At 43.0% G+C, this 25071-nt stretch overlaps 2 protein-coding genes across 2 annotated transcripts in view; one reads left to right on the top strand and one right to left on the bottom strand.

The window, feature by feature from the left end:
* LHCGR (luteinizing hormone/choriogonadotropin receptor) overlaps positions 1–20104 on the top strand; it is a 63135-nt gene extending 43031 nt beyond the window's left edge. Inside the window, exons 8-11 of the mRNA XM_055540047.1 lie at positions 4399–4473; positions 8331–8516; positions 12294–12374; positions 18952–20104. Of these exons, the coding sequence (XP_055396022.1) occupies positions 4399–4473; positions 8331–8516; positions 12294–12374; positions 18952–20104 (1495 nt within the window). The remainder of the gene's footprint in view (positions 1–4398; positions 4474–8330; positions 8517–12293; positions 12375–18951) is intronic.
* The window catches only part of GTF2A1L (general transcription factor IIA subunit 1 like), a 168394-nt gene that overhangs the window by 88018 nt on the left and 55305 nt on the right, over positions 1–25071 (bottom strand). The window lies entirely within an intron of this gene.

Here is a 25071-nt window from a genome sequence, read left to right as displayed (position 1 = left end):
GATAAATATTAATTAAAGACCCTATTATACTGATACCATGTTATGTAGCTTGGTGGCTAAGAAAACAGGTCTAACAGTCACTAACTGGGACCGAAACTCCAATTCCATCATTTATCACCTTAATCTTGAGCAAGTCACTTAACCAGTCTAAACCATAGTGTTTCATCCATAAAATGGAGCTGCTAATGGGTTTGTGGAGGATATCCCACCAAATGAAAAGCTCTGTGTTGTATCCTCAGTACTTAGCACAGTGCATAGCATAAAGTAGGTGCTCACTTATTATTTGTCACATTACATATTAATTATGAATGAATGATACTAAATATGATTATGTTTTCATGCACTTAACACAGGTCTGGCACATTCTAAGTGCTCAAGAAATTGCAGCTTTTTAAAAAGCTGTCCTTCCTATCATGGAGTAGATTTTCCCTCATTTTCTGGTGGACTTGAATTCAATGCAGGTTTCACTCTGGCCAGTTGAATCTGTTTCTGCTGAATTAAAATCAGAGGCCTATCCTCTCCGGGCACAGCACTCCCAATGCCTCATGCTGGTATTGACAAGTGTTTGCCAGGCTTCAGCTGTGTTTGAAGGAACCTGCTATATTTTGAGATGAAACGAAGATGACTAAGCCCTGGTGTTTGCCCTGCAGGAGTTTACAGCCTAGGAAGAAACACTCCTAAATGGTATGTAAACTGTACACTAAGTAGTTACTAAAACAGAAGGCAAAGTATGGTGCCTGGCTGGAGAGAGGAAAAGTGCTCTGGGATCTCAGGGGCAGAAGAGAAGGGGATTAGAGAACGCCTCATGAGAGATGCAGACCTTGAGCTGGGCTTAACTTGGACAAGCAGAGACAGAAGGAAAATGTGCTATGTTCAGAGGACAAGAAAAGCCCAGAGGAAGGTGCTTGGGATGTGCTCATAGCCCAGAAAATAGTAGCATTTAAAAAGTCCTAGATGTGGATCAAGGACAAAGCAGGAAGGACCTTCAATGCTGGGGTAAAGAATTTCGACTCTGCTGTAGAAAACAAGCCTTTGAAAGTCCTGGGGTAGAAAGTATGAGAGGGCTGCTCAGGGAAGCTTGGTGGATGGGTTAGCAGGAAGGGCAGAGGGTTGGAAGAGCAGAGGGAAGGGGTAGACCAGGGCAGACACAGAAGTCAGAAGTACCTGAGGAGAGGGGATACGTGAAGTCCTTTGTGGCCCTGGTCACCTGCACAAGGAGGAAAAATAAGAGGACTGAGTATAAAATTAAAGAAACGCAATAGATGAGGAAAAGAAGCCAGAGCAAAGTCAGAGGTGAGGAGGCAGCCAGCAGGGCGCAGCTTTGGGCGGTGAGGGAAAGCAGGGCGTAAGGAGGGAGGTCCTGGTCAACCCCTTTAGAGGCACTGAAACGGGTGTGAACTTAAAAAGGTCCCAAATCCCATTAGTATGAATGCCCCATACCTCATAGTTTCAAGAAAGAGGAAACCAAGATCACAAATCAGTTTGCCAAGAACACAAACCTATTTCATTCATTTATTCATTCAACACATCACATCTATTGAGCATCACCAGTATATGAGGCACGGTGTTAAGGGCTGGGTCTGCAGTGGTACAATGGAAACAGTCCCTGCCCTCATGAAGTTTCTAGCAGAAGAGATGGACCAAAAGGCAAAATATAGATGAACTCATTGTAGGCAGTGATAAATACCGTGAAGGAAAATTACTCATTACTGAGATCTGAGAGACCACAGCGAGGAGACTGACTCTAGGTTAGGTGCTCAGGGACAGCCCTCACCAAGGATATAATATTTAGGCTGAGTCTTAAGGATGACAAGGGGTCAGCCCTGGCAATCATGAGAGGAAGCACATTACAGAAAGAGGGACCAGCATGTGCGAAGGGCCTGAGTTGAGCAAGAAATGAAGTTGATAAGCTCCAAGAATTGGGAGGAGGCTGGTGTGACTGCAGGGCCATCAGCAAGAGGGACCCTGGATGCGATCATCATGGAGATGTGTCAGGAGCAAGGCGTCAGGATGGAGGGGCCATGGGAAGGGGTTGAATTCTCTTCTGAGGGGAAGGAGACCCACTGAAGGGTTTGAGCAGGGCAGAGGGAGTAGTCTTCAAAAGAACTGGGCAAAATGTTCCAACTATACAATCCAGCCCCATTTCTGACCCCTTCCTCGTGTAGAGGCCTGTCCAGAGCTGTCCAGAACAATGATATCAGAGCACTGCAAAGTCCTCAAATATGCTGCTTACTAAGGCAGATATGGTGGAGGGGAGCAACCTCAGAAGGTTACCCTCAGATACCACCAGGGGTCCCAGAGTCCCTCCCTACCATTCCCTGAGCACCCCCATTAGGGAAGCCTTGGCTGGAATTTGAGGGTTCTCCCACTCTACCTCAAAAGGTCATCCTGCCTGCCTGTGTCTCTCATGCCTAGATGGCCATGCCACTGGGGAGAGTTCCTAAAGGGACCTGCAGGAAAACGTGGTAGATAAATTTGATTTCTTTTTGGCCGAGTTACATAATGCAGAGTTATCATTTTACAGAAAGATCTGAGTTTTAATAAAACATGCGAAAAGCTGTCATAAAATTTGAACAGTTAATTTGACCTGGCTGACACGAGGATTATTTGCTCTCAGAGCCTGGTTTCCATGATTTATGACCACAACTGAACATAATTAAAACAAACCAAATCAGGAAGAAGAGCCAGGGAGGTTTGGGAAGGAAATTTTCTTTTGATTTAGATTTTAAATACCGATTGACTCTGACAACCTCATTGCTTTGAAAGTGGAAATATACCCAGGGGATGGGACGATGTGAGACGGACGGGTGCATTGTGATGAAAGGGCTGAGGCTTCCCAAGGAAAATGCTTAGTAGAAGCATATGGAAAACAGCCACCAATGGGTGAAATGCAGGGGCTTTTGCAGTTTTTAAATGGCAAGGGTGATGTGGAGTCTTGCAGAAAGATGATAAAGAAGATGTAAAGCTACGAGATGAGCTGCCTAATTACAAAGGATCTTGCAAGGGAGGGGCAGTGGGTGTTGGTATATTTCTTTCGCCACTGTAACAGTGCTACTAAAAGAATCATGTCCCGTGTTCAAAATCATCATGCCAAAAATGAATGTGCCCATTGTCCAGGGTTTTCCAGAAAGTTCTTTGAAATACCACCCTTCTCTTGTAGGAAGAAAGTGATCAAAAGTTTGATCTGGCAAGTCTGAGCCCAGGGACTCCTTTCCCAGCTCCCTTGTCCATCCAGAAGGGCATGTGCTTGGAGACACCACCGTCAGGGCCCAGATGGGAGCTGCTCAGTGGGGCCAGGCCAAGCTGGTCCTGAGAAGTTTACTCTAAGCTGTGGAATTCTGCAGGCAAGAATACTGGAGTGGGTAGCTGTTCTCCAGGGGATCTTCCTTGAGCCAGGGATCGAACTCCAGTCTCCTGCATTACAGGCAGATTCTTTACCATCTGAGCTACCAGGGGAGCCCTAAAAGGAACAGAAGCCCTCAGGTGGTTACTCCCATTGCAGCTTTTGGGTTCCTTAAGAGTAGTGGCCTTCAACCCTTTTTTTTCCTACAACACACATACCTAGTGATGATCAGACACATAGCCCAGACTGGTGTAGGAGGCAATTTTCTATACAGACTGTTCTTCTTCCCCTTTGTCACCCACCGAAAAAATGTACATGCATGTATGCTCAGTCACTTCAGTCATGTCTGACTCTGCGTGACACTATGGACTGTAGCCCGCCAGGCTCCTCTGTCCATGGGATTCTCCAGGCAAGAACACTGGAGTGGGTGCCATGCCTTTGTCCAGGGGATCTTCCCGACTCGGGGATAGAACCCCAGTCGTTTATGGCTCCTGCCTTGGCAGCCAGGTTCTTGACCACTAGCGCCACCTGGGAGGCCCAAGGAGAAATACACAGCTGAAAGAAAAAGAGTCCAATTAACACGATGAAAGGGGGTAGCTTTGAATGGATGCTGCTTTTAAGATTTGCAAACTTCAGTATATTACTATTAATAGACACTGAGCTCTCCAAGGTCACGATGGCTGCGAGCCTGGTACAGAGTGCGCTGCACCCGCAGCCTTCAGCCTTGAACGCTGGAGCAGCATTTCTGCCCTGCCCAGCTGCCTGGAGTAAATGTGCACAGCTCCAGGGCAGCAGTGGGAGTGCTTTCAGTGGTAGGACAAAAGGTTCCACTGAGAGAGGGGGAAACTGCAGGGAAAGGGCAGAGTCAAACACCCAAGATTTCACAGTTGTGCCAAAGACAAGAATGCCGTTTTTGCATTTTGCCTACAGCCCCTCCTTGTCGCCTCCACCCCTGAGCACCACATACATGGGCTGGCCCAAACGTGCATGTGCACAGCTTTGACTGTTCACACATGAGCTGAAAAACCCACTAAGGGCACTGTCCTTCTCCACAGGGAGCTAAAGGAAAATGCACGCCTGGAGAAGATGCACAACGACGCCTTCCGGGGGGCCACGGGGCCGAGCATTTTGTGAGTACACCGGTGCCGCCTCCCCTCCCTGCCCGGTGCACCCCAACAAGCCTGCTCAGGGTGTCCGGTCACATCATCCCCAGCTGGGTTTGCGGGGCAACCAGTCTCTGCATGGGAAAGGACTACCCTAACAAAGCACCACCCACTAGGGATTGAAACAACAGAACTGTGCTGTCTGCAGTTCTAGAGGCTCAAGTCTGAAACAAGGCTTTCAGCAAGCCGGCTTCCTCCTGTGGGCTGTGAGGGTAGGACTTATGCCAGACCTCTCCTGGCTCCTGGTAGCTCCCTTTGGTTGTGGCAGTAGAACTCCAGTCTTCACAGAGTATTCGATGTGTTTCTCTGTCTCCAAATTTCCCGCTTTGTACAGAGATACCAGTCATATTGGATTAGGCCCCATCCTCATGATCTCATTGTAACCTGATTACCTCTAGAAAGTCCTATTGCAATTAAGGTCACATTCTGAGGTACTGAGAGTTAGGGCTTCAACATATGAATTTGGGTGAGACACAGTTCAATCAGCATCAAATATGGCGGGCCTCTTCACATGCTGGCAAGAGGGGGTCCGGTGTTCCCTGGTATCCCCTCGTGAGAATTAAGGTTGAGTGAGCTGCTGTTGTGTCAGGCTCTCTGAGGATGCAAGGAGCAGAGCCAAGTTCCCTCAGTTAATGGGCATTGAGCATAAGGACACATGGGAACATTAAGAGGAACAGGAGATTGAACCAGTAGTCTCCCGACAACGCCTTGGGAAGCCAGAAACATCCTATAGAAAACAACTGCAGCTGCAGCCAGGCTTCAGGGAGAAATGCAAGAGGGCTCCAAACACGCCGCAGCTCTAACAACAGAGGCTGCCTCACCTCTCCGCAGAGGCGCCGGCCCACTACTTCCTACTCTGGCACCCCATCACTAACGCCTTCAAGCATGGCTTGAACACATCCTGTTTACCAGGCACCATGCTGCAGAGACAGTGGTGGGCTCTGGTTGACGCACTATAAAAAAAAATTACACTATGGAGGGGAAAGAATGATGAACAGGCAAAGTGATAAACAGGCACATGACTTTAAAATGAGAAAAGTATTAAGATGAATGGAGAAGTAGCATGGAAGCATATACACTAAGATAGGTAAAATAGAGAGCCAATGGAAATTTGCTGTATGACTCAGGGAACTCAAACTGGGGTTCTGTATTAAACTAGAGGAGTGGGAAAGGGTGGGAGGTGGGTAGGAGTTTCAAGAGGGAGGGGACATAGGTACATCTATGGTTAACTCATGTTGATGTATGATAGAATCAAACCAATATTATAAAGCAATCATCAATCAACTTAAAATAAATAAATATAATTATTAAAAATGAGAAAAGTACTAGAAAGACAGTGAGCAGTGTAGTACAGTTCATCTATTTATTCATTCATTCATTGATTTTTCCAATAACTGTACATCCATACTATGTGCCAGGCACTGAATTAGGCATCAGGGAAACAGCAGTGAGTAAGAAAAGACAAATGTCTCTGCCTTCATAGAGTGGGGAAGACGGACAAGAATCAAATGAGTAAAGAAAATATGTACTACACCAGATGGTTGTGGAGTGGAGAAACTTAGCTGGCTGGGCGAAGAGAGTTCTCAGGAAGGGCAGTTAGTATTTTCAGGAGGATGGTCAGGGAAGACTGTCCTGGTGGATTCATTTTGATGTAAAGTTTAAAAATAAAATAAAATTTAAAAAAAAAAAAGCAAATACCTGAAAGAAAGGAGGGAGCAAAGCTGTGTGGTCATCAACAGGAAGAGCATTCCAGTTGGAGGGAACTGGGCAGGATCTGCACATGTTGGAAGGACAAAGAAGAGAACAGTGTGGCCAAGTGAGCCAAGGGGAAGGGCCCAGAGCAGGGCAGAGAGGTGGCGAGAGCCAGGTCAGGGGCCTATGGCTACTCTTTGAGTGAGGCGAGGAGGCTCTAAGGTTTTGATGAGAGGAAGGAATGAACTGACCCAGTTACTCTTTATACCCCAGCTCCTGCCAGTATCTACTCATGATCTTGTCTACTTTTCTATATTCCATTATAAGCCCCAAACTCTACTTCTTAGCCCCTGCCACTCTCAACTCCTGACTCCTCCCTAACTCCTCTCTCCTATCAACTCCTGACTTCCTTTGGTTCCTAGCTCCCACCACTATCAAGTCCTGTTACCAGTCTGACTCTACTTATTTCCTATTACCCTGAGTCTCTTGACATACTAACTCCTGCCACCAAAACTCCTGACTTCCTCCACTCCCTAACTTATGGCATCATCAGTCCTACTTATTCTCTGTTCTCCACTCAACCTCATGATTTCTGCTTCCTCGTGGCTTCCACTTCCTCATGGCTCCTGCTCATTGCTTTCTCTGCTGTCTCTCAGCTTCTGCCATCCTACCATAGGGGTCCCTGTCTACAAGTCTTGTATTCAAAGTACTCCGGGCTAGCACACCCTACAGGCAGAGTTCTCACAGCAAACCGGCCACCTACTTGGCAATGAACGGCTAGGAGAGCTGCCTTTGGTCAGGTGCAAGAATGAGTAAGCATGGTTGTAAGTCACTCGATGTGACAGTTTTCCCTTGAAAAGCTGCAGGGCCTGCCTGCTTAGAAGTGACTGTGAGCCCTGCAGGCATTTACATTGACTTTTCAGAACAGTGGGACCAGGCCTAGGTCTCTTACTACCCAAATGATTATCCGCATTATGCCCTTAGGGTTTAAGTGATATCTATAAGCCTTCCTCCCATCCACACCCCCAAAATATTTCCCCCACGAGTCACTCAGTGAAACTGAAAATCTATCATCAGAGATTTACTCCTTTGTAATGAGACCTTGCCATTTATAGAATCCTAACTTAAAACATATTACTTCCACTCCAAAATAATAAAAACAAAAAAATTCACCAGTCCTGTAAAGAATCAGGTACTTACTCTGTAAAACGGAATGAGAACACTGGTTACCTAAATCAATAAGGGCAGAAAAGCAGTAAGAGTCTGCCATCCCCGAGGCAAATTCTGCCACCCTGATTATTCCACCAAGGACCAACCCTGATCATCACTCCATGGTGTCAAGTTCATCTGTCCATCGATCACCCACTGATCCCATCCCATGCGCTGGGCACTAAGTATTGGGCCAGAGTGCTGAAGGGGGTGGTGCTGCCTGAAAATCTTCACAGTGTATCAGCAGGAAGACAGGAAGAATTTTTAAATGCCCACTTATTCTTCCTTCTCACATTTAATTTGTTTGGAGGTTTCTTGCACATTGCCTCAGGTTTAGAAAAGCTAAGGGGTTCAGGACCTTGTTTGAAAAACCCTGAGCTTTCCACACAATTCTGCTTGCATGAGTGTTCGCTTGCTTTGGACTGATGAATCCAGTTTGCCTTTAGAGAAGGTAGGTGATGGTTTATGTCACATAGTGGCTCTTAATAGCATAAGCAGCCTGTGCATCATGAAAACCTACTCTGTGGAGCTTGATCAGCAAAGAGAGGCATCTGAAGCCCTAAACACTTCCACCTGGGCTAGAGCACAAAGCTGATGTCACTGCATCTGCCTGCTCTATCATAAAGCAAGTGGTTATTTCACTTTGGCTAAGTGGAGGGAGGGAGAGGGAGGGAGAAAGAAAGCAGGAGAGGAAAGGCAATTCTAATGAATGGATAGTGGGGCGAATATGAGGGAAAACACAATGTAGCTTTTTGAATTCAGATCTTAATGAGAGTAACTGAAAGGGAGAATCAGGGAGAGAGCAAGATGGAAAAAAAATGCCTCAGAACGTAGAATGATGCTATTGTTGAGACAAAGTTTCATTCTATGAATCAAGTATATTAAATAAATAAGTAAGCCTTTCTCTTTTTTTTACTTTTCAGGGATATTTCTTCCACTAAACTGCAGGCCCTGCCTAGCTATGGGCTAGAGTCCATTCAGACACTAATTGCCACATCATCCTATTCTCTGAAAAAACTGCCATCAAGAGAAAAATTTACCAACCTCCTGGATGCCACACTGACTTACCCCAGCCACTGCTGTGCTTTTAGAAACTTGCCAACAAACGAGTAAGTAAAAAAGCAAAAGGTAGAGCCTGCCAAGTGTGGCAGAAACTCAGATCTGAAAATAGTCAGCTGGTCAGCAGCTCCCTGCCCTTTTACTGCCTGCCGTCTAAACCAGCGCCCCAGTCACCCATAGTCATGCGGTCACTCTCAGACAGACAAGAAGAAAATGAACTGTCCTGTGCCTCCTGAAAACTGACTCCAAAGAGTCGATTCACCCTGCAGCTAAAAGACCCTTGTCACTTATTCTGAGCTAATTCAATTAGAGCCTTAAATCAGGCTATAATTGCAGTTGCAAAATGAAGTACAAAACTGGTACCTCAAAGATCAACTAGCTCTAATCCTTATCAAAGAACATCATTTCTAAAGAAGTGGGGGAAGTAGGCTCAATAAGGTCAATTTTACTTAATGTCTTAATCTTTAGTTAAAAAAAATAAAAAAGACACAGAACACTACAGAAGGTTTTCACTGCTTTTTTTAAAAAGCTATTTCTCTCCCGGCAGAAGACTATCTTCTATTATAGAACAGAATCCTAGCTCACTAAGGATTAGCTTGGTATGGGAATGGAAAAGGCAGAAGCTCCTGGCTGGTTTGTGGGTTTGTGACCAGTGCTGGCTTCAGGGAGGTGGGGTGGTCTTACTGATTCAATTAATTCACTTCAGTCCAGAACGGAATGGCAGGGTGTGAAAGATTTTATTCTTTCCTTAAAGCACTCTCTTCCAGATTTTTTTCCCACTGTAATGCATACAAAGAAGTACTTTTTTTTACATTGCAACCAGTAAACATGACATATGTAACTGAAATAAAACAGAGCACTACTTAACTGTTTTACATGTAATACACTGTTATTCTCTTTTTTTCTTTCTTTTGCATAATTTTATTTTTTTTAACTTTTTGTTCTACATTGGGGTATAGCGGATTGACAAACAATGCTGTGATAGTTTCGGGTGAACAGCGAAGGGACTCAGCCACAAGTATCCATGTATCCATCCTCCCCCAAAACCCCTCCCATTCGGGCTGCTACGTAACATTGAGCAGAGCTGCATGTGCTATACAGGAGGTCCTTGTCGGTTATGCTGGTTATCCAGCATACACTGATGTTCTCTTGTCTATTTTATTTCATGTTTGTTTGCTTTCAACGCTAGTCTTGATTCACCTTATTGCTTTCATGACCCACTAATGGGTCACAACTCACAGCTGGAAAAACATTGCCCTAAAAGGATATTATACAGCCTAAGAAGCTTCTCAAACAATTAATCAGATGAGGCATTAAGAGGGTGTCACTAGGAGGCAACTGTTTTGGGGATCAACCTATTTACAATTAATCAACCAGCACATGTTATCTTCGTACACCCATTTCATACCTCGCATAGGTAGGGAGGTGCAGATCTACCTGAAGTTTTGGGGGTAACCAAGAAGACAGGCCACTCGCTGTGCTCAGAAAGCTGTGTGCCACTACCTGAGCTTCAGAGAACATTAGCTGAGTATTCACCGTGTTCCAGAAAAACACTGTGCAAAAATCTGAAGCTACAAAGATGAGTAAGAGCTCATCCCAACCATCAGAGCCATGAGCAGCTATCTAGGGACAATACAAGACAGCCAATACTTAGGTGCAGTCCAGCAAATGTTATGCTAGAGCTGAGAACAGAACACAGGACTCTGCGAGAACAGAGGGAGAATTTCTAAATGGCAACAGGGCTTATGGAAGACTTCCCTAGGAAGTGACTTCTGCTGAGCTCTGAAGAACAGGTAGCAATTAGCTAGACAGGTGTGACAGAAAGCATGCCAAGAAGATGGAAGAGCTTTTGTGAAGGCACAAAGGCAAGAGACCATGGAATGAAAGTCATTCAGAAAAACCAGAACAAGACAACTTATGGTTACAGAGAGGAGGATGAGTGAGCAGAGGAGACCAGGGAGAGGTGAGCTATGAGGGGCTCTGAGCATAAGGCCAAGTCGCTGAGAGGTTGAGGAGCCACTGGAGAACTCAGAACAGAATCACTCAGATTTGCTTCTGTAAAGCAGCGCTCTGGGCTGTGAGTGAGCAAAGCTGGTGAGAGAACAATGGAGACACCACACAGCACAGATGCTGGCTTGGGATAAAGCTGATTCCAGACATTTCCACTTTTGTGGGAAAGGAGGCTGCATCCCTTCTGAAGTCACTGACATGTTAAAGCTTTAGTTCAGGGGTGTTTTATTCCAGCAGATGAAAGAAGAGACTACCATCTCTGGGTTAAAACAAAAGCGGGGTGGGGGGGGGGGGGCATTACACAGCTGTGGGCCAGCACCAAGTGAGAGGGTAATGCAGTCACACAGCAGTTGTCTTGATTAGGATGACAAGTTTCAGCTGACCCCCTCTCTATCCCTGAAGTCAGAAACCTTGGACGCTAGTGAGGATGGAGAGCATGAAGCTGGGCCAGTGGATGTTTGTGCAAACTCTGGGTCAGCCCTCTGCCCTGCAGCTGTGGAGCCTGGATAACCCACACAGCTGCCTAGGCAGATGGCCCCCAAACTCTCCTTGGAGTTTCTGATTAAAATTCCAAAAGAGAGAGAGAGTAGACAGAACTGAAGGCCAAGAACAACCACATTTCCTGTTAATTGCAGATTGGTTCATGTTGAGCATCTCTAAGTATTGGATGCAGAGTCAGCATCAAACACACACACAATCTCTCTTTCTCACTCCCGCTTTCTCGCACAAGCGAAATAATCAGCTGAGTAACTTCTGAAAGTGAGTCCAGTAGGTCAAACAGTCCTTACGTATTCCCCACCATCCTGCTTTTACACAAAGTCATTCCTACAAGGGATTGTCTTGGTAATATCGCTAACGTGCTAAGTCACTTCGGTCCTGTCCAACTGTGTCAGCCTGTGGATTGTAGCCCACCTGTAGGCTGCAATTGTAGGCTCCTCTGTCCATGGCATTTTCCAGGCAAGAGGACTGAAGTGGGTTACCATGCTCTCCTCTAGGGGATCTTCCCAACCCAGGGATCAAATTGGCAGGAGGGTTCTTTACCACTAGCACCACCTGAGAAGCCCTGTTAATGTTGGAGAAGAATAATAAATAGAAATATCCATCTTGAATTACATTTCTCTTTCCTCCTCAGAAAAGGCTGGAATTTGCACAGCCTGCTCTTCTTCTCTCTGTTTCTCCATCCAGTTTTCCTTTGTGCTTCACCACGGTTTCATCTTAGGAATATAAGTATAGCCTTCTTTTAATTTCTTGACATTTACCCCCTTCCACAGGCTACAGTTCTTAGAGGGAAAGATGGAGGAATAGGGAGCAACCACATTATATTTCTGCACATAAGCCAAAAAGGCTGAAAATTCACATCATTTTAAAGCCAGGTCCAGAATCTTCAAATCTTTACAAGAGAGATTCCCAGTTATAATTCAAAGCCATGAACTCTGAATGGTTATTTGTTCATCAAGGCCGATGTGGGGAGGAGAGTGGTGAGTAGAAAAACCTGAATATGCCACAAAGTTATCTTTTAATGAGCACTGAAAAATCCATGATTCAATGTGACAAATTTAAGTTTTTTCATCTCTAGAGCCCACACAAAACACTTAGCATTCAGAAGCATTTTATCTAAGCTGGAAGCACTCTAATGACAACTCAGAAGCCTTCACTCTCTCCCCTGGAAGTGTTTCAGTTAGGACAATGGTACAGAACACAACGCTGGTGTAATAGGGAAAGAATTTGGAAGAACAAAGCGTAAACAAGCATGAGCAGGCTTAAAGACCAAAAGCTCAACTGGTTTTTTTGTTTGTTTGTTTGTTTACCTCTTTCAGGCAGAATTTTTCATTTTCCATTTTTAAAAACTTTTCCAAACAATGTGAAAGCACAGCAAGGAGACCAAATAATGAAACACTGTAAGTATTTGCATGGAAGGAAACTCGGGGAGCCATGTCTCATTCTGTGGGCACCTTAGCATTATCAGTGCCAATGATTTTCTTTTCATAAAAGTCTTGGTTGGGGCCATGTTTGCAGAGCATATTTTAATAGCTTTAAAATGGGGTGTGTGTGTGTTTTTTTACAAGGCATTCCAGGTGATCAATTATCTCTTCAACTGTTTACAAAAATACTTGTAAAAACATACCTACATATTCATTTTACAGTCATATTAAATTCTCTTCCAAAATTAAAATTTTCTTTGCAGGTATTCTGATGTCACTAAGGACTTGTTTAATGATAGCCTCATTTGTAAGGATTTTTCACTAGTCATGTGGTCAGCATTCCACAAAGATTACCTGATTGTAGACAGCTTCTAGAAGCAGCCACTCCCCTTCGAAGAGACTTAGGCCACCTTGATCATTATGCTCTAGAGCTTAAAATTATTTAGACCTAACACTATCACTGACACATATTGGATGGGAGCTGCATTTCTATTCTACTGACTGATATTTTTTAAAAGATTTATTTATTCTGGGCTGTACTGGGTCTTCGTTGCTACTCGGGCTTTCTCTGGTTGTGATGAACGGGGCCTACCCTTCTCGTAACGGGCAGGTTTCTCATTGTCGTGGCTTCTCTTGTTGCAGGGCATGGGCTCTCAGATGCACCAGCTTCAGCAGTTATGGCACATGGGCTCAGCAGTTGCCGCTCCCAGGCTCTGGAGCACAGGCTCAGTAGTTGTGGCACATGGGCTTAGTTCCTCTGCAGCATGTGGGATCTTCCCAGAAAGGGATCAAACCTGTGTGCCCTGCATTGCGGAGAAGGCAATGGCACCCCACTCCAGTACTTTTGCCTGGAAAATCCATGGATGGAGGAGCCTGGTAGGCTGCAGTCCATGGGGTCGCTAAGAGTTGGACACGACTGAGCGACTTCACTTTCACTTTTTACTTTCATGCATTGGAGAAGGAAATGGCAACCTACTCCAGTGTTCTTGCCTGGAGAATCCCAGGGACAGAGGAGCCTAATGGGCTGCTGTCTATGGGGTCGCACAGAGTCGGACACGACTGAAGCGACTTAGCAGCAGCAGCAGCAGCAGCCCTGCATTGGCAGGCAGATTCTTAACCACTGAGCCATCAGGGAAGCCCCTGATTTAAAAAAAAAACAAAAACATTTTTCTACTGCCTTGGCATTTCATATACGTTCAAGTGTAGAGAAACCAGAGAAGTTGTTCGGTCATGTCTGATGCTCTCCTCCATCCATGGAATTTTCCAGGCAAGAGTACCAGAGTGGGTTGCCATTTCCTTCTCCGGGGGATCTTCCCAACCCAGGGATTGAATCCAGGTCTTCAGCGTTACAGGCAGACACTTTATCATCTGAGCCACCAGGGGAGCCCACTGATACTAGAATGAGGCTCAGTAAGTCAAGGCACATTAAAATAGAAAAGGCTATAAATTATAACTTAATATGCTGGTTCTTTGGGGGGAAATTTAAACCAAAGGCATGACACTTTGGTGCAGCGGTAAAGGTGCGCGCCTCAAAAGGTGCCACATTTGCTGTGATTTGCAAGTGTTATTACTTCCCTTCCACTCCCATCCCCCACTCCATGCCCCTCAGGCTACAAAACCAAACCAGATGCCCTTCTAAGGCACCCTACCAATCTCCATTCTCTCTTCTACATCTTTTTGCCTTTTCTCTTTTTTTCCTATCAATCTGCAAGATATATAGAGGCACAGGGTGGTATGATGGAAGGACCCTGGGCTCTGGAGCTCCTCAGACTTGGATATGAATTCTTGACACTAATGTTCCTATAACATTAGGTTTCCCTTGACAATACTTATCTATTCTGAGACTTTTTTCCTCAACTGTAAGGGACAATAGAAACATCATTTGGCTTTCAGAAGCATGAGAATAAAGGGAGTTTTTAAAGACTGTGACAGCTAGGGTAACTTATATTATAGTCTCTATTCTTCTTTACTTTTCCCTTTCATTTAGGTCTGACACCATCTATCCTTCAGCATTCCCTTTCCTCACCCTTCCCACTCTTCTCTCTCAATATTCTCTCCATTATCACCTTCCACATAACACTTTTGCAATCATGTGTTTTTTTTTCATCAGTAGGAAACCACTTTTGGGTATAGTCTGTGGTACCATCAAGGGGTGTTTTAGTGGGAGGGGAGACTTTAGCTCAGTCTCAATAACCATCAGCCCCTACCACTCCATGCCTTCCCAAGTAAGCATCCAGTCTTGAGTCTGCCATGCTAACACTGCAAGTCCTCTAGTCTTCAGCATTGGAGAAAATGATGGCACCCCACTCCAGTACTCTTGCCTGGAAAATCCATGGATGGAGGAGCCTGGAAGGCTGCATGCAGTCCATGGGGTCGTGAAGAGTCGGACACGACTGAGCAACTTCACTTTCACTTTTCACTTTCATGCATTGGAGAAGGAAATGGCAACCCACTCCAGTGTTCTTGCCTGGAGAATCCCAGGGACGGGGGAGCCTGGTGGGCTGCCGTCTATGGGGTCGCACAGAGTTGGACACGACTGAAGCGACTTAGCAGCAGCAGCAGCAGTCTTCAGCATCCCCCAAAACTACCTAAAATTAACATATAATCTAAGTAAAAAGAATGTGCTCCCCGTGAAAACATTTCTTGTGATAAATCCCCTTCCTTCCCTTCCCACTAGATTGCTACTCCTGAGTCCCTGGAGTTCAGAAATTCTAGAGCCAGCCACTGAGTCTTATCTGCTCTCCCTAAGATATTTTGGTGTTCTACTGCTATGGTTGGCCCCACTGTCCTCCTAAAACCCCCGTCTTTTTTCCTGTCTATTGATTGTTGCTGGAGCAGTGGTGCTACTGTTTCTCCTTCCTCTGACTCAATATTGCTAAGCCCATCCAAGTCCATTCACACTCTCTGCACAGCCTTCAGTACTAAAGACAGCTCCATGCAGGGTTTTGTCAATAAGCATGTTGATGCCCTCAGGAGTCATCCCAGGGCACAAACGTAAGTAGCAGCAGATAGGTATTCAGTCCGAAGACAAATTATCAGGGAGAAAAACCTAGACGTATGCCCAGTAGGGCAAAAAAAGAAAGAGCAAGGGACCAGGGGAGTGGAAAAGGAAACCTGTTTGATCTCTTAGTGATGTAAGTTTATTTAGAAACCATGGCAGAATTTTTAATGTCTTTAAATTAGTGCTTCTAGTAGCAGCTGGACAGAGAAGGCAATGGCACCCCACTCCAGCACTCTTGCCTGGAAAATCCCATGGACGGAGGAGCCTGGTAGGCTGCAGTCCATGGGGTTGCTGAGGGTCGGACATGACTGAGCGACTTCCCTTTCACTTTTCACTTTCATGCATTGGAGAAGGAAATGGCAACCCACTCCAGTGTTCTTGCTGGAGAATCCCAGGGACGGGGGAGCCTGGTGGGCTGCCGTCTACGGGGTCGCACAGAGTTGGACACGACTGAAGTGACCTAGCAGCAGCAGCAGCAGCTGAAGTTATTTTGAGAAGGGGGACGTAGTAAAGGAAACCAAGGCAACAATAGTTGGAAAGTTCTCATGTGATGTAATGAAGGTTATTATTTTGTAGGAATCATCCAGAGAACTTGCTTACAATGCACATTCCTGGGCTCTGTCCCTAGAGAGTTTGATTCAGGGTCTGAAGTGAAGCCAAGGAATCTGCGTTGTAATGAACACACTAGTGATTCTGATGGAAGTGGTCCAAGGGCCACACCTTGAAAAACCCTGAGAGATGGTGGAGTAGACGCAAGTTCCCTGGACGATGCATGTGAAGACCTCGTGTTGCCACTAGTGGCCAGTGCTGAGGGGCCTGGGCAAGGCACTTACCCCCTTTAATCTTGGCTCCTTACCAATAAAATGAAGGGCTTTTCCCAGGTCCTTCATCACTCTGATAGCCACCATTAGCTCTTTAAAGATTTAAAAATTAGGTAATTATACTGATGCATGGGACGAGTACAAACAAATATGCTAGGTATATTTAATAATAAAACAAGTGAGTTTCCTATGCAGTCTCCTGTGAGTGGCAGTAGTACTTTTCCAGTTTCAATCTGGTTTCTATGACATTATAGCACATTTTTTGGTGTCCCAGGTCATAGATTTCTTTTCACTTTTTTGGAAATCTATGTTCTTTCCCTTAGGTAATTGTGTTGCTCAAATATATCATTTTATCCAGTAACAGTATTAGGTACACACTCCCTTCTACAGAAAATAAGAAGTTAAGTTTTGAGAGTAGAGAAAAATGCTCTTTTAATGTGTGAGAAACTCTGGGGTGAAATATATATTTGTAATGGCCCAGACAGAAAAATTATGCCCATTTCTCCACCTTTCAAGATTATGTTAGCTGACTGTGGGCAAAGAGAAAATTTGTTAAGCCTACATGCATCATGGGGCTTCCCGGGTGGTAAAGAATCCGCCTGCCAAGGCAGGAGATGTGGGTTCAGTCCCTGGCTTGGGAAGATCCCCTGGAGAAGGAAATGGAAACCCACTCTAGTATTCTTGCCTGGAAAATTCCATAGACAGAGGAGCCTGGTGGGCTATACAGTCCATGGGGTCACAGAGAGTCAGACATGAGTGCGCACAGCACACACACGCATCATCCTGTATCGCTCACTGTTCCTGCAGCCTCACGATTCCTTCCCAAGCCAGCATCACCCTGGTTTATTCATCCCACGACATTTATTGAATGAATACTCTGGGACAAAACTGTGTGCAGCACTGAGAGTTCAGACATAAACAAGATGGAGTCCCCTGCCTTCATGGTTATTAAAGAATAGTTTCATATACTGTTAAATAAGCCATGTATCATCACATAATGGCCACGTTAGTTTGAGAATTACAACAGTAAATGCAGCTTAGAGGAGGAGTGATAAACTCCTTAGAGGTGTAGAATCAAGAAAGGCTTCATAGACACGATTATCTTTAAAGATGAGGAGGAATTCTCCAGAGAAATGAGGGAGAAGAGGGAAGAAAAAACAACACATTCAAAGACAAAGGGACAAGACAGCAAAAACCTGTTCTGAAAGCCACAAGTCTTTTCATGTGACCAAAGGGTTGCATAAAGGATTTGCAAGAGATAATTATAAGGATCTCTAACAGTCACTGAGTACTTACTAGGTATCAGGCATTATCCTAAAAATTTTACATGTTTTAATGCATTTAATCCTTTAGCACAATACAGTGAGGGGGGGTGTGATTACTATCCTTATTTGGCAAATGAAGAATTAAAGAACAGAAATGTTAAATAACTCTCCCAGCTGGTAAAAGCTGGAACCCAGGTAGTCTTGCTCCAGAGCCTATGTTCTGAACTGTACAGCACTACGGCTTCTTAAGGGCTTCCCAGGTAAGCTACACGTACAGACAGGTCTGCCAATGCAGAAGGCAGGAGAGATGCAGGTTCGATCCCTGGTTTAAGAAAATCCCCTGGAATAGGAAATGGCAACCCACTCCAGTATTCTTGCCTGGAAAACTCTATGGACAGAGGAGCCTGGTGGGCTACAGTCTATGGGGTCGCAGAGAGTCAGACAAGACTGGGTATGCCTGCGCACGCACACACACGCAGCTTCTTAGAGATGAGGTTAGAAGAGGAGACAGAATGCAGATCAAGGAGAGACTTAGAGGTCTTCACAAGGAGTCTGGAGTTTATCCCATAGCCAATGAGAAACTAAGAAATGTTGGAATTAATGTATTGTGCATAAGACAAGCCATTCCAGTAGGAATATACAGATGGACTAGGAAGAGGGCTAAAATTGGGGGAAGGATGCCATGAAGAAAACTAATGTAACTGTCCCATTAGAAAGAATGAAAATCTGAACTCAAGCAGTAGCGGTGGGGTTGGGAGAAAGGGAGTGCCAGAGTGGGACCATTCCTTCACTAGGGACACAGTCCCTCTTCAGTCAATCCACTCTCTGAATCTGACTCATATCCTAAGAATTATCTATTTTCAATTATTTCTTTCTATTGTTCATGACTCTGTTCTCCCTCTGCTCCTAAATTTCTTCTGAGTAACCTAACCTTGGTTCCATTTCTCAACTGGGCTGCCTGATTAACCAAGGACTTCAGCATGTCCTCCCAAAGCTGATAATCTTCAATAGTGTGAGCCTTTCAATCCCATTTGTGTTCTACTGCAGACAAACAGCTTGATAGCAATTTGGTTAGCAACTAAAGGAGATAAATAGCTAAGAAAATGTCAAGAAAGTTTTTTTAGATTGAGCAAGCATAGATTATGTCTCTAAATTTGTTTTCCAAAGAAAAGAATGCTCTGTAAACAGCTTCATTAAATCCTTGCATCACTGTGTAAAATCTGCATATTAAAAAAAAATCTAAATGGCTTTTCGTTCCCTTCTTAAGGAACTCCTACACCAATTCAGAGTTCTCAGATAACAAATAAATATAAGATTGAGGCTGTTTTGACTTTGTTTCCTTTAGTTTGCTGTCCTTAAAAAAAGAAAACAAAAAACCACTAGGGACGATTTCTAAATGTTTTTCAATACCCAGAATCATAGAAAATCTCTTAAGTTTACACTGAGTCACAATATTCTTCTTACAGTTATTCCACCATCTTTGCTGAGAGTGAACCGAGTGGCTGGGATTATGACTATGGTTTCTGCTTACCCAAGACACTCCAGTGTGCTCCTGAACCAGATGCGTTCAATCCCTGTGAAGACATTATGGGCTACGACTTCCTTAGAGTCCTGATTTGGCTGATTAATATCCTAGCCATCACGGGAAACGTAACTGTCCTCTTGGTTCTCCTGACCAGTCGTTATAAACTGACAGTCCCCCGCTTTCTCATGTGCAATCTCTCCTTTGCAGACTTCTGCATGGGACTCTACCTGCTGCTCATTGCCTCAGTTGATGCCCAGACCAAAGGCCAGTATTACAACCATGCCATAGACTGGCAGACAGGGAGTGGGTGCAGCACGGCTGGCTTTTTCACTGTGTTTGCAAGTGAACTCTCTGTCTACACCCTCACAGTCATCACACTAGAAAGATGGCACACCATCACCTATGCTATTCAACTGGACCAAAAGCTGCGACTGAAACATGCCATTCCAGTCATGCTCGGAGGATGGCTCTTTTCTACTCTCATTGCCGTGTTGCCTCTTGTGGGTGTCAGCAATTACATGAAGGTCAGCATTTGCCTCCCCATGGATGTGGAAAGCACGCTCTCACAGGTCTACATCTTAACCATCCTGATTCTCAACGTGATGGCCTTCATCATCATTTGTGCTTGCTACATTAAAATTTATTTTGCAGTTCAAAATCCAGAGCTGATGGCTACCAACAAAGATACGAAGATTGCTAAGAAAATGGCGGTCCTCATCTTCACCGATTTCACCTGCATGGCACCAATCTCTTTCTTTGCCATCTCAGCTGCCTTCAAAGTGCCCCTCATTACAGTAACCAACTCAAAGGTTCTACTGGTTCTCTTTTATCCTGTCAATTCATGCGCCAATCCGTTTCTGTACGCAATTTTCACGAAGGCATTCCGAAGGGATTTCTTTCTGTTGCTGAGCAAATTTGGCTGCTGTAAATATCGAGCTGAACTTTATAGGAGGAAGGATTTTTCAGCTTATATCTCCAACTGCAAAAATGGCTTCACTGGATCAAATAAGCCCTCCCGGTCTACCTTCAAGTTGACTACATTACAATGTCAATATTCAGCTGTCCTGGACAAGACTTGCTGTAAGGAGTGTTAACTGTGATATCAGTAAACACATTACTGAATTATACTTAAATATGTAAAAAATTTATCTCTACCAGCAATATTAACAAAGAGTTGGTTTCAGGAAATTATGTGTTAGGCACATTAGGCAAAAAAAGACTCTCTACCTAGCTCAAAATGTGTTCCATGACCATGGCCAGTCTAAAAACTATTTGTCACTGGCACATGATAACAATACAGATTGTTTAGAAACTTTTACAGCAATCTTGACAGATTAATTTTATGTCTGCTGTATCTACTATTTCAAAAATGAGATGGTGTTTTGCATGACTGTAATTTTTTTCTCATTTCATCCTTACAGTAATTTTTATTGCATTTTTACAAAAATATTAGTCCATAAGAGATTTGAAATTTGAAATAACTAGTCCTTTTCCTCAGACAGTTTGAGAAATATAGACTCTGGAGATGCACTGTCCAATCTGGTACCCACAAGACACAGGCAGCTAAATTAAGCTAAATTAAAAATGTGTCTTCTCAACTGCACTCGGCAACATTTCAAGTGCTCAATACCCATACATGACCCGTGGTTACTATACTGAACAACACATATACAGAACAGTTTCATCATCACAGAAAGTTCTATTGGACAGTGCTGTCCTAGACATTTATTTATCCCATATCTGGATCCTAGATTTAATAATTATTAAAATTTTAAATTATACTATTTAGAATTAATGTAAGGTAAGCATCTAAAGGCGTATTTCATCCTGTTGGTCTGACATTTAGTCTCTAAAGAGCAGTGAAGCATTAAATAGTAGACTGTAAACTCCTTGTGGGTAGGAACCCTGTCTCAATTTTGCTTCCTTATTTCCTAGCTCAGGATCTCAGCAATAGCATGCAAAAAATGTGCTGAATGACACTGAAGTTATGAAATCTACAAGAAAAATAAAATGATTTCTTTTTCTTTCTAGGGCCCTATCTTTTATGGAAGTAAAAGAAAATGCTTAAATATTTTAAAATATTTAACTTTCATAGTTTTTATCTTTGAAGGTATTGAAAAATATATCCAATATTTGCTAGAAGGTATTTTATTTATCAGAATTGACTCTTATAGGACAATAAAATTATGGTTTTAACTGCAATGCTTTTGTAAGTTTTATTGAAACTTTAACTTTATTGAAAGTTTATTATATGTCAAGCATCTTGATAAGTATTTTATATAATTCAACCCACTTAATCTCATAAAACTCTATGATGAAGATATCATTCACATTTTAGAATAGAGGAAAGCCCATTACAATTTTCCCAAGTTGTCAAAACTGATAAAAGCTTCAACTTATAGGATTCAAACTCAAAGTTCTGATTCAGGACCCCAGCCTTTTAACACTGTTTTCAGTTCAGTTCAGTTCAGTTCAGTCACTCAGTTGTGTCCGATTCTTTGCGACCCCATGAATCGCAGCACGCCAGGCCTCCCTGTCCATCACCAACTCCTGGAGTTCACTCAGACTCATGTCCATTGAGTCAGTGATGCCATCCAGCCATCTCATCCTCTGCCATCCCCTTCTCCTCCTGCCCCCAATCCCTCCCAGCATCAGAGTCTTTCCCAGTGAGTCAATTCTTCGCATGAGGTGGCCAAAGTACTGGAATTTCAGCTTTAGCATCATTCCTTCCAAAGAAATCCCAGGGCTGATCTCCTTCAGAATGGACTGGTTGGATCTCCTTGCAGTCCAAGGGGCTCTCAAGAGTCTTCTCCACCACCACAGTTCAAAAGCATCAATTCTTCGGCGCTCAGCCTTCTTCACAGTCCAACTCTCACATCCATACATGACCACAGGAAAAACCATAGCCTTGACTAGACACACCTTTGTTGGCAAAGTAATGTCTCTGCTTTTGAATATGCTATCTAGGTTGTTCATAACTTTCCTCCCATATTGGTAAATCATAGCCATCCAAAGGTTTAATATGTATTCAAAGTTCTTTTAATTTCCCCCAACATTTTATCGTGATATTTTCAAATATATGAAAATTTGAAATAATTGTACAGTGCACACCCATATACTGAGACTCAACATTTTACTATATTGGTTTAGAAAATATCATGATAAGAAAAATAATTCTATATAATTATTAATATCTATCCAGTATTTATCCATCCATCAATTCTGATGCAATTTAAGTTACAAACATCAGTATTTGTCAGCCCTTAAACCCTTCAGTATGCTTATCATTAACTGAAGTTTAATATTTGTTTACATATTTAAGGTAAAATTTAAATATGATGAAATAGACAAACCTTAAGCATACCATTTAATGCATTTTAAGAAATGTATACACCCATGTAACCCAAACCTTCATGAAGATACAGAACACTCACCCTCAGAAAGTTTTCTCATGTCACTTCCTAATTAATCCCTCCCCTCTGCCCTGCTGCTGCTGCTGCTACTGCTGCTAAGTCGCTTCAGTCGTGTCCGACTCTGTGAGATCCCATAGATGGAAGCCAACCAGGCTCCCCCATCCCCAGGACTCTCCAGGCAAGAGTACTGGAGTGGGTTGCCATTTCTCTCTCCAATGCATGAAAGTGAAACAAGAGTAGTAATGCATACATGCTAAGCTGTTTTAACATGTCCAACTCTTTGCAACCCACGGACTGTAGCCCTGCAGGTTCTTCCGTCCATGAGATTCTCCAGGCAAGAATACTGGAGTGGGTTACCATGCCCTCCTCCAGGGGCTCTTGTGTCTCCTGCATCAACAGGAGGGTTCTTTACCACTAGCACCATCTGGGAAGCCCAGGATAATAATGGTTATATTTTTCCTAAGAGATGAATTTTTGTCTGCTCCAGAATTTCATATAAATAGAATCATATAGTTAATATTCTTCTGTATAAAGCTCTTTGACTCAACACAATGTTTTTGCTATTCATCGTTGCTGCTGCTGCTTGAATCAATAGTTCATTCCTTTTCATTGCTGAATAGTATCCAATTGTATGAATATAACACTGTTTTCTATTTTCTTATCAATGGATATCTGGGTTATTTTCAGTTTTTCGCTCTTCTTTGGCATTTGTTAAATAAATGTAAAGTCACAACTAGACTCTCCACACATTTAGTCTGCATTCAATTATTATGCCATTTTGCAAAGTATTTCAAAGTAGATTATAAAAAAAGTATAAACTTTATAAAATATCTCTTTTCTATAATGTGTTTTTCATATTTCTGACTTTTCTACTCCACAACTAGTTGCTTGTCTTTATTCAGATGCTGTTCTCTCTCTTGTAAGCAAGTGTTCTAGAATTTGTCTCAATGATGAGAGAATGCTAATTAGTCATGTTGCTATACACACACACACACACACACACAGTAAACTTTTTGATTGATAATCACAGAACCAAAACAATTAAGCAAGCAAAACAGCAGAAAGTAAACAAAAGAAAAAATAAAATATATCCTTATAGATAACTTTAAATAATAAATTATACCTTTATTGTTTTAGCCTTACTTGTACCTATACTCTGAAAACAACTTTTACAGCCTTTCCCACAAATACTGATCTTTACTTTCTACATTATAATTTAAGTTTTAACACACAAGAGTCATAGTGTACTATCTTCCTCATCCTCGCATCCTTTCATTCATTAGTTATCCCTTCAAATTGTCTTCCACATCAGTTCTTTATTTTGCATTCCTATCACCATTCCCACATTTCAGGCCATTTCCCCTTACCTCTCAAGTATTTCTACACCTCCCTCATTTTTATTCATATCTAACCTTTCCTATGGCCATACTCTCATACCCACCACCACTGATTCAGTTTACTTCAGTTCAGTCGCTCAGTTGTGTCCAACTCTTTGCGACTCCATGGACTGCAGCATCTCATGGACAGGTTTCCCTGTCTATCACCAATTCCTGGAGTTTACTCAAACTCATATGCATTGAGTCGGTGATGCCATCCAACCATCTCATCCTCTGTCGTCCCCTTCTCCTCCTGCCCTCAATCTTTCCCAGCATAAGGGTCTTTTCCAATGAGTCAGTTCTTCTCATCAGGTGGCCAGAGTATTGGAGTTTCAGCATCAGCATCAGTCCTTCCAATGAATATTCAGGACTGATTTCCTTTAGGAAGGACTCGCTGGATCCCCTTGCTGTCCAAGGGACTCGCAAGAGTCTTCTCCAACACCACAGTTCAAAAGTATCAATTCTTCGGTCCTCAGTTTTCTTTATAGTCCAACTCTCACATCCACACATGACTACTGAAAAAAACCATAGCTTTGACTAGATGGAGCTTTGTTGGCAAAGTAACGTCTCTGCCTTTTAACATGCTGTCTAGGTTGGTCATAACTTTTCTTCCAAAGAAAAATTCTTCCACCACTGATTAACCTTCCTAAAATCCTATCTCATCTTATTATATACCTACCAAAAATTCAAGATTCCCTCCCCAATCCACTAAAGTCAAATAGAGCAGGGCATAAATAATAAATATGTAATCCACAATGGTTTATCTCTTTAAACTTCTTTAGCACCTATCATCTGTATCCCTTCTTTTTGTTCTACACTGATGGTATTATTATCTTACATGTATATCTCTTATTTCACACACGTTATAAATTCCTTTAGTAACTTCTCACCTACTTCTTTGTTTCTCCCACTATATCTATCCTAGTCTTACAAGTAAGGCAATTAATATTTTTAGCTGATTCATTTTCATAACTGAAATACAAAACAATCTTTGTTAAGGAGCATTTTTCTTATGAGATGGCTTCATAGAAAGTGTATGTTCCTAATCTACATAATCTCTCATACATAAAACATCAAATGCTCAAGAAATTTATATTTCTATCTTGCATTTTTTGGTTTTGTATTACCATGTTTGATGTACACTGCAGAATGACTAAAAAGATTTAATCAATTTGGAGTAATTCATCTAAACTTACAAAATATTTTTAAAAGGCATTTTGTCCAAAAGTTATAACATTTGTGATAAAGAGCCTGGTTTTAGTTTTTTCAAAA

This window comes from Bubalus kerabau, chromosome 11, assembly GCF_029407905.1.
Source record: "Bubalus kerabau isolate K-KA32 ecotype Philippines breed swamp buffalo chromosome 11, PCC_UOA_SB_1v2, whole genome shotgun sequence".
NCBI lineage: Eukaryota > Metazoa > Chordata > Mammalia > Artiodactyla > Bovidae > Bubalus > Bubalus kerabau.
Note: the sequence above shows the minus strand (reverse complement) of the source record. Positions and strands in the feature narration are given on the sequence as shown.